This window comes from Haplochromis burtoni, unplaced genomic scaffold (genome assembly GCF_018398535.1).
Source record: "Haplochromis burtoni strain Fernald_Lab_line unplaced genomic scaffold, NCSU_Asbu1 Contig_683, whole genome shotgun sequence".
Taxonomy (NCBI): Eukaryota; Metazoa; Chordata; class Actinopteri; order Cichliformes; family Cichlidae; genus Haplochromis; species Haplochromis burtoni.
In genome coordinates, this window is record NW_024583044.1 from 82,827 (window position 1) to 97,346 (window position 14,520).

The 14,520-nt window shown below is 41.6% G+C and overlaps 2 protein-coding genes across 12 annotated transcripts in view; both read left to right on the plus strand.

The window, feature by feature from the left end:
- The window catches only part of cobl (cordon-bleu WH2 repeat protein), a 62,141-nt gene extending 56,422 nt beyond the window's left edge, over positions 1-5,719 (plus strand). For 7 of the 9 annotated variants that reach the window (XM_005949599.2, XM_005949601.2, XM_042215216.1 and 4 more), the window contains 5 exons: positions 44-1,614; positions 1,701-1,886; positions 2,010-2,126; positions 3,124-3,426; positions 3,914-5,719. In XM_005949599.2, coding sequence (XP_005949661.1) covers positions 44-1,614; positions 1,701-1,886; positions 2,010-2,126; positions 3,124-3,426; positions 3,914-3,997 — 2,261 coding nt within the window. In that variant the 3' untranslated portion in view covers positions 3,998-5,719. The remainder of the gene's footprint in view (positions 1-43; positions 1,615-1,700; positions 1,887-2,009; positions 2,127-3,123; positions 3,427-3,913) is intronic. The other 2 variants (XM_005949600.2, XM_005949602.2) reach the window with 1 other exon arrangement.
- Positions 5,720-9,632: 3,913 nt separating this feature from the next.
- grb10b (growth factor receptor-bound protein 10b) overlaps positions 9,633-14,520 on the plus strand; it is a 64,889-nt gene continuing 60,001 nt past the window's right edge. For 2 of the 3 annotated variants that reach the window (XM_005949603.3, XM_005949604.3), the window contains exon 1: positions 9,634-9,898. The gene's annotated coding sequence lies outside the window, so the exon portion shown is untranslated. Of the gene's footprint in view, positions 9,899-14,520 lie in introns of all 3 variants that reach the window. The other variant, XM_005949605.3, reaches the window with a different exon arrangement.

Genomic DNA, 14,520 nt, shown 5'->3' on the forward strand with positions numbered 1-14,520 from the left:
GTATTATGTTTACTACAATTTTTCTTCCCTTATCTTATCACAGAACATGGCTTTTGTCACAAGTCCAGAATGGAGCCCGAGAACAAAAACAACAATGCTTATACAGAAGCAGTCAATAATAAAAGAAACCATACAAATACTAAGGGTTTGTCTCAATCTGAGCAGCACACTAAACCAGCGGAGAGCAAGTCTGTGTGTGACAGAAAGGAAAAAAAGATAAAGGAGAAAAAAATTAAAGAGATGAATCTCGTCGATAGCAACAGCGTGAAAGGAGATAAGCAAATATCGGCTGTTAAATCTAATGATGACGTGCACGAAAACATGGAGAGCGCTGAGATACTGCCTGACCCTGTGAGATATAATGCTGAGTCTTTTGAGAAGAAGAAACCGGATTTTCCACCAGCAAGTCAGAAACTAGTATCTATGGAAAAAGATGAACAGACGCATAGGGTTTTCCCTACTTCACATAATAAAATTACTCGCAACGTCACATCACGATTTGGTATGAAAACCTTCACTGTGATCCCTCCCAAGCCCTCTGTTATAAACACTGCTAAAGAACAGTCAGGTGTTCGATTTACCATTGGTGCCATTAAGATCGACGATCAGGGAAACATGGTGAAAGAGGGTATCTCCAGGAATAATGTTAGTAGGTCTTCAGAGTCACAGATCAATTCTGATGAGGGTTCTCCTCTTCTTGGGAAGGCCAAAGCTTTTTGGAGCTCAAATGAAAGACAAGACACTCCTGTGAACCCCAGCAAAGATAAAGCTGAGGAGAGCAAAAACAAACTGAAAAGTGCTTCTACAGCAGTCACAGAAACTACACTGAAGACCAGTAACACAGAGTACCTGAAATCAACACAGAGTACAGTTTCTAAACCTCCAGAGAGAATCCAACCTAAAGAGGTGGTGAAAGAAGAAACTAAAGAGCCTATAAGGAATGTCAAAGTTCCAGACAAAGGCTGTGTTGAGGTGGGGAGCAAAAGTTCAGTACCCAAAAATGTTCAGCCCCCAGCTGACAAACCTACCATTCCTCCTTCAATACTTCCAGACTTGTCCTTCCTCAGACCGCCCAGGCGAACCTCAAGCCAATATGTAGCGTCTGCCATCGCTAAACACCCCCCAAAGACCTTAGCGAAACCCAGCTATGTCCCTAACAGCCCTGAATGCTCTGCTTCCCTGAAGACACCGACTACTGACCTCCAGAAATCAGGTCGATCGATGCAAGTTAATCCGCGACAATCTTCCCTGTCGTCTTTGTTACAGAATAAGGAGAATAGCTCTAATTCTGCAGTCAGGTATCCTGGTCCTCAAAGATCTACAAGCTACCCAGAGTATATGTCAGATCAACAGAAAGATTTTAGAGAAGCAAACAGGGGTGGATTTGAAAATGGTGTTGTAGCCACCAAAAGAAGTTCTGATATGTTGGAAACCAAACCAGCCAAGAATAATCACGCTGAGTTGAGTGGATCCACCAACATAAAAGTAACTGCCAATGACCAAGATAATGTCAAACATCAGCTTGGAGGTCCGAGCCCAGCAAAAAGCAATGCCCTAAACTCATTTATCAAACCACCAACAGCCCCAAAGACCATATCTCAAGGACAGACAAACGTAAGTTTAACCTGGATTATACTGTTAATATTACAACATACGAATCTTGAAAATATACTATAAATAATTGTTTTTATAATTCACAGAACTCAGAGGAGACAGCTTCAAAATCTCAACTGCCTGAAACAGTGTCAGACAGCAGTGTGACGGTGTTTGGGCCAATTAAAAAGTTCAGACCAGTGATCCATAAATCTGTTGAGAAAGAGACGTCTCTGCACAGCAGTCTGATGGAGGCAATCCAGACAGGTGGAGGCAAAGACAGGCTGAAGAAAGTGAGCTCAAGATAAAATGATTTGTAGGATAGCGTTTTGCCCATCTATCTGGTTTCATATGTTCATCTAAACAAGCTAGGTAATAATGTTGGCTGATTTTCTCCTTTTTTATTGCCTTGTTAGATATCAACTTCTGGCCCCAGCTCCTTAAAGAAAGGGCCTTATGTTGAAGAGGAGAATGAGAGGTCTGCTCTTTTGGCTGCCATTAGAGCCCAGAATAACACCGGCAGGCTGAAGAAGGTAAAATATTATCCTAACAGCTAAGAAGTATCATTGATCTCTATATGCTGATATCCAGGGTGGAAGTAAGAGGGATGTGATCTAAAACATACAAGTATGAGTTATTATTTTAACATTTATGCATGTATAAAAAAACACTTCCTTATAAATATATAAAATGCTGTTCTTTTTAGCATGTAGTTACAATGCTTCTCACCATTTGGATGCAGATTAAAATGTATCCAGTATACAGTTATTTAATATCCGCAGAGCATAACTCCTAATATTATCTATACCCTGTGATTTCTGAGTGCCATTTGCAGGTCAAATATCCTGTATGTACTTAATAAACATCAGCATGTTTGAACTGTTGTTGTGAGCATGTTGCTATGCCAAATGTAATACATAGCAAAGCTGATAATATCATTTTATGGTGTACGCATATGGTTTTACACAGTACGAGCATGTGTACCCGTTACATTTACAGTCAAGAAGAGCTTAAATTAGAATGTAAATGCTAAACACTTTGTCTCGTGTTATTAGTTCATTAGCAGCTTACACTGCAATGCAGGTTATGCTAGCACATGTGTCTATTTTCATCCACCCTTTTGGAAAGCGTTCTGTGGTTTGCTCACATTTGCGTACCAGAGTGGAATGAAAGAGGCAGAAAATGTGTTACTGCTGCTGAAACATCTGTGGCTCTATTCTGGAGGTTCCCTGCCAGATCTGGAATCTCTGGAATGCTGTATGACTTAGTCAGAAAACAAAACTGTTGTACTTCTTTGAAAAGGAGGGTAAACAGACTGAATATGTATATTAAATGGACTTATAAAATAAGTAATGAGTGCTCATATAAATTTGAATGTCTCTAACAAAAAAATAGAAAAGGCTTTGTTTGTCTTTCTAGCTATGCATCAGGTGTATCAGGAGTGTGTGTCAGAGACTCATATGGGAGCAGCTGTCCTTCCATATGGTTACATGTCTACAGTTACCATTGTCTCACCGCTCTGTGTGACAGGTCAAATCTGCAGCTGCCCATGAGCTTGAGAAATTCAGAAAGTTGGCATCTGAAGAAGAGAGAAGCAGTCCAAGCTCTCCCTCTTCCCCCGAGAATTTGACCTGCACCTCTCCTCTCTTTACGCACCCACCACCTCCACCACCACCGACGATTGCACCGCCACCTCCTGCCCCTGTCTTGCCCCAGGGTAAAACTAGCTCTGTGCCACATTCGAATGCGAACGCCCCCAGGAACCCTGCTCTAGCCAGGGAGGCTATGCTGGAGGCAATTCGCTCTGGATCTGCGGCTGAGAGGCTCAAAAAGGTAAAACTATTAAAAATATATAGAGAAGTTTACAACTATGAACAACCTTTGTTTGCTTTATATTAGCAGCAGTTTCGTGAAAAACATCTTTGGTCTGGTTTCACACAGCTTCCCTTGCTGGAAGACATCACCGGCACTACAAAGATCTCCTGCGGTCTAGTAGCCAGGAAACTGGAAATGAGTTGCAGATTGTAACACGTACAAAGATAAATCTGACAGCCATACTGTACTGCTCCATGAGTATTTTCGAGGGGATAAAGTTCAATTTTAGGTCAGCAGCTATGGAAAAATAAGACTTCTGAAACTTTTGAATTGTTATTTTTGCCCTGTTTATACCAGAAAGGAACAATAGTAGCAGCTGAATAGCATCAAGAGGGCGAAAAATCAAAGAACTCCCAATCACATTTTGTTTTGTTGCCTCAAACTGTTGCTCCTGTCATTATCACAGTGGAGAAATAAAATGACATGTTCAATTTCTTTCAACTAGGTCGCAGTTCCCAAGAAGACGGTTCAAGTGAACGGCAAACTGGGAACGATCCAAGCGAGCTCCTCAACAATCCCTGAGCAGTAAGAGGGGGAGCCGGCATCACCACAACAAGAAATAATAGATTAGTTTCTGTGTTTTGCCATAGTGCTTTTACAGCAGGTGTTTGGGGAAAAACAGTTTGAGTTGCATTTTCAGTGAATGCTGTCTGATATATTTTTTTGCACTGCAGAAATTGTGAAAAATCAAGTAAAAATAAATAATTCAGAATAAGATTCACACCTCTCACTACTAATATTGGGCCTCATTCGTACATTGGTGTAGTTCTAAAAGGAACAGCAAAGCGGGGATGTAATTACTTATGAATGAGGAAGGATTTAAACATTTCTTCTAGCAAGAAGAACCTCACTGTGTTAGTAGCCAAACACCTGCAAAATCTGTCTAACAAAGGGTGCGATAGGTGAAAGGTTTGCAGTTTATGTTCCGCTTTGACAAACAGTAGCTTGCTGGGAAATGTTCCTTTCCACCTTTGTAACGTATTGCTGTTCGTAAATACATCCGCTGCCATCCACCCTTGAATTCACAAGGCGCAACTAGAGCATTGACATAAATCTGTGCCAATGAAAGCAAAATGTAATAGTATATGAGACTTTCATATCATTTTGTGTTGTGATCATTTCCATTTGCCTTTACCACTGTAGGTTTCAAATGCCTTATATGCCTAATGCTAAGTCAGTGTTATGCACATATTGTTTGTTTAAAAAAAATCGATGTGAGGTGCAATAAGTTTGATCAGATTCTGGACTACTTCCTATTTTATTGTAACAATTAACATTATTTAAAACAATTTTTTTTGTATATTTAAGAAAACAGTAGGTCCGTGAGCAGTGCTTTAAGTGTATTATTTTATGGAGATCTCGTCCGTAATGCCAACTTCCACAGTTCAGACTCTAAGGAGTCATGTTGTAACAACTGGCTGGTGCCTGTTAGTGCACTGTGCTCCTGTTTAAGCTTCTAACCTTCATTTGTGCTGCTGTTAAAAATCTGTAGATGCTATGTTGTGATATTTCTGACTCACGGTGGAAAACATGATAAGCATAGCCTTAACATTTGCTATAAATACATACTGTACATACTGTAGCTGAAATAGTTTTTGGTTTTTTTGACATTTCAACATTTTGAAGCATTTTCATTAAAAACCATAAGAACGGTTTCACAAAAAGCAAAGAGATTAGTGTATTAAATCGATAAGATAATCTAAAACCAGCTTTAGTAAAGCTTATGTCATAATTTAAGCATTATTGCATTTCTTTCTGCTATGTAGGGGAGGTTTAGTGGGTCATAGCTATGAGTGAGAGCCATTAAATAGTTTGTATTAGATACGATTAAAGTCCATGCTGGATCATCGTTAGAATGAAGAAAAGCTTACGCTCCATATTCAGGTAAAATGTTTGCTGCTGTGTATTTCGAGTCTTTGAGTAAAGGGGGTTAACTAGTTTTATAGACACTAACTTTAATTTGTGTTTACTTCATGCATGATGCAAAATTCTATAACTTCAGAGGTAAACTTTAACTTAATTTTGGGAGGGAGCTACAAAATAAAAGCCTACCGAAGTGTATATCTTGTAAATCACTGCGATAGATTTGCTTTATTCCACTGACTGAGTGAACGTTTTTATAAGCTATTGCTTTTTATGTTTAAAGTGCACATTGTTTTATGGAGAAGGTTAATTTTGTTTACCTTTTTTTTTTGATTCAATAAATACATTTTGTAATCAAGCAAAAATTTACCTGCTACTGTCTTTTGTTTTGATTATATAAATGAAAATATGTGCCCCACCTCTCAAATAGCAATTAGACAGATGTTAGGTTTAGCAGATGGCAGCATGAACCTTGCCCTGGAAAGCATCCCACCCCACCTCCCGATGTGTCTGTGCCATTCCCAGCACTGTGGTTCGCTGGAAGACTGTGGCTATCCTGCAGTCCTTATGAAACATATTGTAACCTCTCTGCCACGCCACAGATGAGCTACTATTCCGGGCAGCAGCTCATGGCCGTGACTCATCACTATGTGGTCACACAAAATTACTCTCAAAGAACTTGAACCTTTCCTGTATTCCTGAATCCTGAAACATTAGACTTTGTGCCGCTTCACTCCCCCCACCCCTCAGATGCAAATGCATGATGCAAACAGATTTTATTCCAAATTGAACTAGAAATGCATATTTTGTGCACGCACATCCTGGTTCGCCACAAGTGTCGTGTAAAAGCTAGCAGAATTTGAACACTGAGGCTTTTTAAATGCCTTCTCTCAAGGTGTTCCCAGACAGACAGGTTAATTGAAACTTTCACGGCGGAGAAAAAAATATCAGAGTGCAGAAGGGTGAGCTCGGCCAAGAGAGAGAGCAGTAAATTCCTGCTGGGACCACAGACTCTTTAGTGGGTTCGCATTCATGCTCGCTCTACAACCATTCTAATCCTCCTTACAAATATGTGAAAGGGTGTGTTTGAGTGGGTGGATGTCTGTGTGTCAGTGGGTGGGTTACTGCGGGTGATATTTTTGTTCTGAGCATGTACGTGTATTCGGGCTTGTGCCTTTGTTGCCGTTCCAAACCATTTTAACCAGCCTACCAACGTAAACAACCTCCAAATCAAGAATTACCAGAAGGTTACGCCACATAATCGAACAAAAATATAGTCATTCAGGTTTGACTCTGGTTCTTGATTTTATTCCTCATTGCTGGGTTTGTGTTTGTTAACCATTACATATTAATGGTAACATGTAGGCCTGAGCCTGTTAAGGGTTAGATTTCTGACAGCCTCCATGTTCACTAATGGAAAAGGGATCAAAGACAGCACAATAAGTTTAAAATAATAAAATAAATAGCTAATAAGTACTAACCATGGCCTTATGTCCCTCAAATAGTGGCCCATCCATAATCATGTGAGAAACTTTAATAAACGCTTCACTAATTGCCTGGGTGTATATTACCCAGCTTTGTTAGTTTCGACTCGGCGACTTATGAGTGATGGACACGCTGACTATCAGCAGGGGTTGCGCTCTTTTTGTTTTCCAGTGTTGGCTAGTCTACTATGTATCTGATCAATCATTTAAACAAAAGGCCTGAGTGAAGCTGAATGTCTGATGACGTAAAATCAGCACACTGTGTGTTTACTTTTTTCTCAAATGACAGACATAAAGCGAATGCTTTGTTGCATGCTTGTATGTCAGCGTGTGTAAGTGTGTGTGACTGGGTGGCTTCACAGTGTCTATTCTTTAAGTCCTGGCATATGCAAACAGCTCAGGACTGACGAGTTCTTGCAGTTCAGACTCTTATGGGGTTTTCCCATCACTTATGAAGCTATTCAAGCTTTATGTATGCATAAAAATGAACTGAACACTGGCTAATTCCTGGTGGAGACAGAAGGGGTGGGGCACTCATTTCAAGTTGTTCTCTTTGATGCATTACAGTCTGCCTAAAAAGTGTGTGTATGTTTTAAAGTAGTTAACAGCCTACATTACAAAAACACACAAGCTACGTTTGCAACACTGATGTTGCTTTCAATAACATAAACATGAGAAGCTCTTATGCAATATGGGGAAACTCAGAGGGGTGAAAACACACCAGTGCTGAGAGATAACTCAGAATAAGATCTGACCCTCAGTTGTGCAATTTACATACCTTCCAGCTACTGGTGTTTTTGTTTCAGATTGTGCTTGTCAGAGCACGGCTCTAATTAAAAGTGGAGTCCTTAGCTTTAGGCTGCAGGTGTATCACTTTAATAGCACTCTTTACATGCAGCCACCATGGTTCACTATTTCAGTCCTGACAAGTAATTTTAGACTTTAATCTGTAGGCCTAACACTGACATGCTGTACTGCTTCTTTTATTTCATTTCTTTATGTTTTGCTTCTAAAAAGCTAGACTTGTATTCTTGTATTTTTAAGGGATTTAGAGCAATAGCCCAGGCTTCAGTTTCAGCTTTCTAAGGGTCCATCCATCCATCCATCCATCCATCTTCATCCGCTTTATCCGAGGCCGGGTCGCGGGGGCAGCAGCCTAAGCAAAGAGGCCCAGACCTCCCTCTCCCCAGCCACCTCCTCCAGCTTATCCGGGGGAACACCAAGGCGTTCCCAGGCCAGCCGAGAGATATAATCTCTCCAGCGTGTCCTGGGTCTGCCCCGGGGCCTCCTCCCGGTGGGACATGCCTGGAACACCTCACCCAGGAGACGCCCAGGGGGCATCCTTGTCAGATGCCCGAACCACCTCAGCTGGCTCCTTTCGATGTGGAGCAGCAGCGGCTCTACTCTGAGCCCCTCCCGGATGGCCGAACTTCTCACCCTATCGCTAAGGGAGAGGCCAGCCACCCTTCGGAGGAAGCTCATTTCTGCCGCTTGTATCCGCGATCTTGTTCTTTCGGTCACTACCCACAGCTCGTGGCCATAGGTGAGGGTAGGGACGTAGATCGACCGGTAAATTGAGAGCTTCGCTTTTACACTCAGCTCCCTCTTCACCACGACGGACCGGTGCAGCGTCCGCATTACTGCAGCTGCAGCCCCTTTCTAAGGGTCTTTGACAGTTTTTCTTTGGACATTGACTGCTTTTTAACTCAACTGATATTTTTCAAAGGATTCTTTTTTGGTCAAGCCACTTAAAACTAACCGAGGAATCATTAAAGCATAAAAAGGCACTTAATCCTTAAAGGAACAAACCAGTGTTGTATCTATATATAAGACAACTTAGCACATAATCAATTTTGAACTTTATCTTTAGGTATTTCTTCATATTTCTTTAATTGAATCTACAGAAAATGCTAAATATAGCACAGTTTGACAGGCACCAACAAGGTGATTCTAAGAGCTATTAGCAGAAAAATTGGTATATCACAGCATGGTGTGCAGTGTGTTCTGCAAGTGGAGGACAAAAGCACAAGCGGCCAAAAAAATTATCTACAGCAGATGAACAGTATCTGAAAATCATGTCCTTTTTAAAAAAACAAACAAACAAAACAAAACAAAAAGCTTAAGCAAAGATCTGACACAGGCCCTACAGGTGATCCATTTACTCTTCACTGAAGCCTTATCAGTACTGGTCTCAGCAGAAGGGTGTCTGTCAAGAAGCAGAGAGAAAAGGCTGAGGTATGCCAAATCACACAAGAACTGGACTAAAAGTTCTTGTCATGGATTGGCCTCCCCAGAACCCAGATCTCAATATATCATGTGGAATCATCTTCATGGAGACCAGACCAAAAGGCAGCCAACATCCAAAGAAGAGCTTTGAATATCCTTCAAGAAGCCCATACAACTATTCATGAATGCTACTTAAAGAAATTACAGGAAAAAGAGAGATAGTTCAGGTTTGCTTAAAGAATAAAGGTGCTCATGTTAAATATTGACTTTCAGGCTCGTTGGAATTACAGAAACTCTGTTTTTGTCTTTTATTTTCATTCAATAAAGGGCACAAACGTTAGAGTCCCCAAACACAAGAAAACGAGCTACCCCGACAGCATGACGTTATGTCCGCACACAGCATTTCCGGCTCTATAATCCCCTCCGTGTGCTCCCTGACAGCAAGAACTGAACGCCAAGTTCTAGTGTAACATACATCTCCAGAAACCACGGGAACCCTCTGAACACGCCCTCCCCCACTTAGACCTGAACGCCGCATTAATCGGGTCTCTCGAGTGGGCGTGGTCTAATATAAATGGGAGGCGTCGTTTGCGAGGGTGTGTTTGTAAGCGTGCGCGTGTGTTAGAGAGAGAGAGTCCTCCCCTAGCCGCATGAGATGACGAGTGCCCTGCAGTCTTTACAGTCACTGTTTTTGCGTTCTCCTCTCCTCCTATGTCTCTAGCGGTTCACTCCGGAATGCTCACCAGCGTGTCCTGATCCAACGCTGTCGTCAGTCCCTTCATCTCCAGCCTGCCCCGGCTCTCCGTGTCCGTCGGCGTGTGAGGGTCGCAGCCTGCCCGAGGTGCTTTCGCTGTAAGGTGGGTGCATGTTTCCGAGAGCATGCTTCTCGTGCGTGTCATTGTGGACGTGTAGTAAAAGTTTAACGATGACACAAGCCATTATGAATGTTCGGGACATGTGCGGGACCTGCCTCCCTCTTTGACAACGGTGTGTCATTGAACTTTGGAAAGTTTATTCATTGCGCCGCTCTTCGGCAGTCACTTGAACTGACCATGTTGTAAACCTACAAGTGGAAAGCTTCCGCTGAAGATGCCCCAGGCTGGCCTGTCCTGAGGCGAACAGGCACGTCGAGAAGCCGTGCGTGAATCTCGTGCAGTGAATCTCGTGCATTTCCCAAACCTTTCTCTGCGTTTCTTGGCATTCCAGTTTGGAATTCCAGGAGCCTGCCTTGTTTGTAGTACTTTGACAGCAGTCTGCAGTGGCCCTTTAGCCTTCTTTGTATCCAGTAGGACTCCAGCTCCCCGTGTCCACCTCCCCCTCCTCCTCTTCTCCTTTACACCCTTCCCAAGAGTTTCACCACTCTCGCCTTATCTCTTTATCCCTTTTGCAGCATTTACTCCGGGAGAGGGGAGGGAGAGGCGTAAAGGAAGTTGTTCCAGGGATACTCTTGTTGCCCCATTGCAGAGGTTCTCAAAGTGGGCTCCTGGGACCCCAAATGGGTCCTTGAGTGGGTTCCAGGTGGTCCAGGATAAAGTGAGAGAAGTATTTTGTTTTTAATGGGTTGTAACAGGTGTCACTTTAGTTGGAAGAGGAATCAATAATGCTCTCAGAGGGTGTAAGCTTCAATCCAGGCTCCATTATAGAGGCTGCTTAGTGTGAAAATCTTTAGGCACCCCGTCTTTGAGCTTTACCCCAAATACTTTGAATGCACAAGGGGAGCCTGTCTGTTGAACACTTCAATCTGTATTGCATGCTGTCTTAAAGGCCGTTGGAGCACATATTAAGCCAACAGCCCAATATTTTGTCTGTTATACAATACTTTGAGAAACATGTTTGGTGATCACAATTTTAGCAGTGAAAGGATTAGTAAATGAGAGAGCCTGATCATTATCTAACTTTATGTGGAAAGGTCCTGACAAAGCAACTCTTCTTAGGTCCTCTAATCTGCCTTGTCATTTGGGCATTCGTCCAATCAATTTCTTTATTGGCTGCATGTGGTCTCTGCAGAAAGTTACATAACCGCCCAAATTTATGATTCTAGAGACTATTGATGTTGGCCTGTGTGTTTTGAATACAGATCAGTGTTCTCTCTGGGAATGTGGGGTGGGACCAGAGAGTGGCGCTTGGAGGCTGATGCATGACTGACTACTACTACTTTTTTTTTCTTTTTCTTTTTTTATTAAAGTACTTCTGTCTCGTCAAAATGTGGACTATTTGCTTTTCTCTAAACTCAAACTTATCTGATGATCTTCAGTTTCCTTTCAGCCTCCTCTTGTTTAACTATTATTGTATAAAATTGGTCGGCATTAAAGCAGGAATTATATCTAGTTATTTTGAATACAACTACAACATTAAGTTAAATCCTTCCAAAAAAGGCTGCTGTCAGCCCACTAATCCAGTTGTTGATCTATTCACCAAGGTGTTTGTGCTTCACAGACTGATTGACCTAAATGAGGCAATCAGATGAAGGACACTTTTGCAGCCATTCCATTTACAAACAGGTGGTGATAACATATGGAGCAGAACCTGTCAGGTGTGTTGTTGCTGGTGGGGAAAAACCAGCAATATGAGGCTCTGGGATAGCTCATTAACTCAGAAAAGCAAGACTTCCTAATTGCATTTAGTTATTTGCTAAGTTGATTCTCAAGGAACTGGACTGTTAATAGAAACAAGGAAAAGACACGCATAAAAACAGCACAAAATTAAACATAAAACACCCGACGATCAATAACCAATGAACTTGTCTGAGCATTTAAATTTGGTAGCATGTCTTCAAATTATACTTAATATACCATCTCAGAACAAATACAGGTAGAGGGCAGTGCTGCCAACTACTGATATCTTACTTAAGTTGCCAGTTGGTGCACATGAAATTGGGAAGTGCTTCTTAAACAGAATCATTATTACAAAATCTTGCAACTTAAAGGATCCTCGTTCCTGCCACCAGAGAGCCAATCAACAGCAGGACCAAACAAAAACATAAGCCACATTCCAGGTTATGATGTTCACAACTGTATTATGATGGTATGTCTACTTATTGTAGTCAAGCTGTACTGTACCGTGCAAAAGCCCTGAGCCAACCCTCATTTATATTTGGTAGGGAAATGGGTGATTTATTGAAACATGTGCAAATATACACAGAAATGCATTATATAAGGCAAAAACAGTTAATACAATTCTCATGAACTTGAAAGTTGATGTTTGGCAACCTGTATTCATCATCATTACGGCTTGAATGAGGCCAATCCATGACTGGTGGTGCTGCTTTGTGGGGATTTCTTTTTTCTTTTTCCTCAGTCTTGCTATGCTTTTAAATCTTAGCCTATTCCCCCTGTTTCCCTTCCGTAAGAATAGCTTTTTGACAGCAACCATTCTACTGAAACCATTTCTAATGAGGCTTTAGTGAATAGCCGATGTATCAACTGAAGGGTCAGAGGCATCTCTTAGGTTCTGTGTCAGGTCTTTGCTTAAAGACATGATTTTCAGATGGTGCTTATCTGCTGTAGATAGTGTTGTATGTCTTCTTTTTTTGTTTCGTCCCCCTCTTAAGGCTTGCCACTTCCTTCGGTTCTCTATCTCAGTTTCCTCAAATTTTATAAATTTAGTCCAGCTCAGTTTGATCTATACAGGGCCAAATCACTGTATAACAACAGTTGCCTTAAAACCCTTTTGTTGTAACACCCTACAATGATACAGGCAAGACAGAGATGCCCCACCCACCCAAATGAGTAGGCACTTTGGTGGCAGTGGGAAGGAAAAACTCCCTTATAATAGGAGGAAACTTCCGTAGCAGGCTCAGGGAGGGGCAGCCTCTGCTACGACCGCTTGGGGGTGAGAGGAGGAAAATGTAAATGGTTAAGCCCAAGGGCTGGAATGAAATTGAGTGACAAAGCAGCTAATGCCCAAATAAAAACCTTGAATGATCTCTCAGAAGGCCTAGAGAACTATTACTCAAAACCAATTTAAAAATGAAATGAAGGTCAGCGCTCCTTTATAGCAAATTGTAACAACATCAGGGGTAGCTAAAGAGATTTACACAGAACTGTAGGTAAGTGAAGTTGTTGTTTTTTTTTGTTTTTTTTTTGTTTTATTGTCTTTAATGGGAGTTCGCATGATATTTGGTGAGATGAGCTTGAGGAGTTGATCAATTTGCCACTCTGGGCTGAGCTGTTAATGATGCAAAATATTTAGCATGCAGTAAAACATGACCGATTTAAGCGGTGTTTCAGCACAAGCTATTTTATGTCCCCGTGACCACTGAAAGTTATTGCTCTTTCCCAGTTTAGAAGGGATCTTGGTCTTGATGAAATCGCTGCCAAGTGGTGAGACTTGGTTCTCACACAACTTTGAAGTGGCCTTATCACGTGGCTGCCGCTATATATCGTTTCTATATTGCAGAGGTAAAGGTTTGTGATCATGGTATCGGTCAACAAGGTTAAGCAAAAACAAAAAAAACTGTCAGATTTCACGAACCTTGTCAGAGAGGTAGCGCATGAGTAAAAGAAGGACCCATTACATTTTGGTGCAGACTTCGGTCACTTTTTGAAAACAATGGAATAAAGGGCATTGACCTCGTTGGGAATGCTCTCTCTAAATGCCCTTCTAGTTTGATTATTTTGTGGTCAAATCACTGCGCACATGGCAACTGCCAGAGCTGCGGTTTCTTTCACCCCCTCCAGCACCAGTCCTGCTATTTCAAGTCAATGCTAAGTAAGCACAGGCATGATGGGGCATGAACTCTGTACAGCTACAGGCTGCCAAAACACTGCTGACTGCACGTATTCCAAAGAATTTTACAATAAGTTATACTTCAATCCCACAAGGATTCAGGTTTGTGTATTTCATAAGAATCTACAATGAGTTTGGTTCTGTTGCACATACTTTTTTTTTTTTTTTTTTTAAATATCGTCTGCTTTGCAGTAATAAATCAAATTATTTCAAAGCCAAGACTTGAGTCTCGTTTTAAACTCGAGGCGATGTGACATACGGTAGGTACGTATATGTATGCAGTGGGTATCTCTGTTACTGCTGCTTTTATAAATGCATACTTTCACTTGCTGTCCGAGGGGAAAATTAGCAGAGATATCCTGTTAACTGGTATTGGTGGTGTAAGAGCTTGTGGTCGTGCTCTGAGCAGCATTTCATCAGGTCTTGCGTCAGCTAACAGTCATTCAGAACTGGTTGGTCTGGGCTTATACACTGTTAATACCCCCCCTCCCTGATGCCATGACACCATTAACCTAGGCCTGCTCAGGGACCACAGCATAGTTCATGTTATTCCACTGACTCCGAATCTAAAAGCAGAGCAACTTTACCCTTTGTGCCAAAATGTTCAGCTGAGCTGTCAGTGATTAAAAACTATCTTGTGATGTTAGCGACAGCTTTTTGAGTTTCTGGACAAAGGTAAATTTAGACTCAGTTGCATAAACATGTATAATTTCTTTTTTTGGACTGTGTATACTGTTAAAATTGTATACAT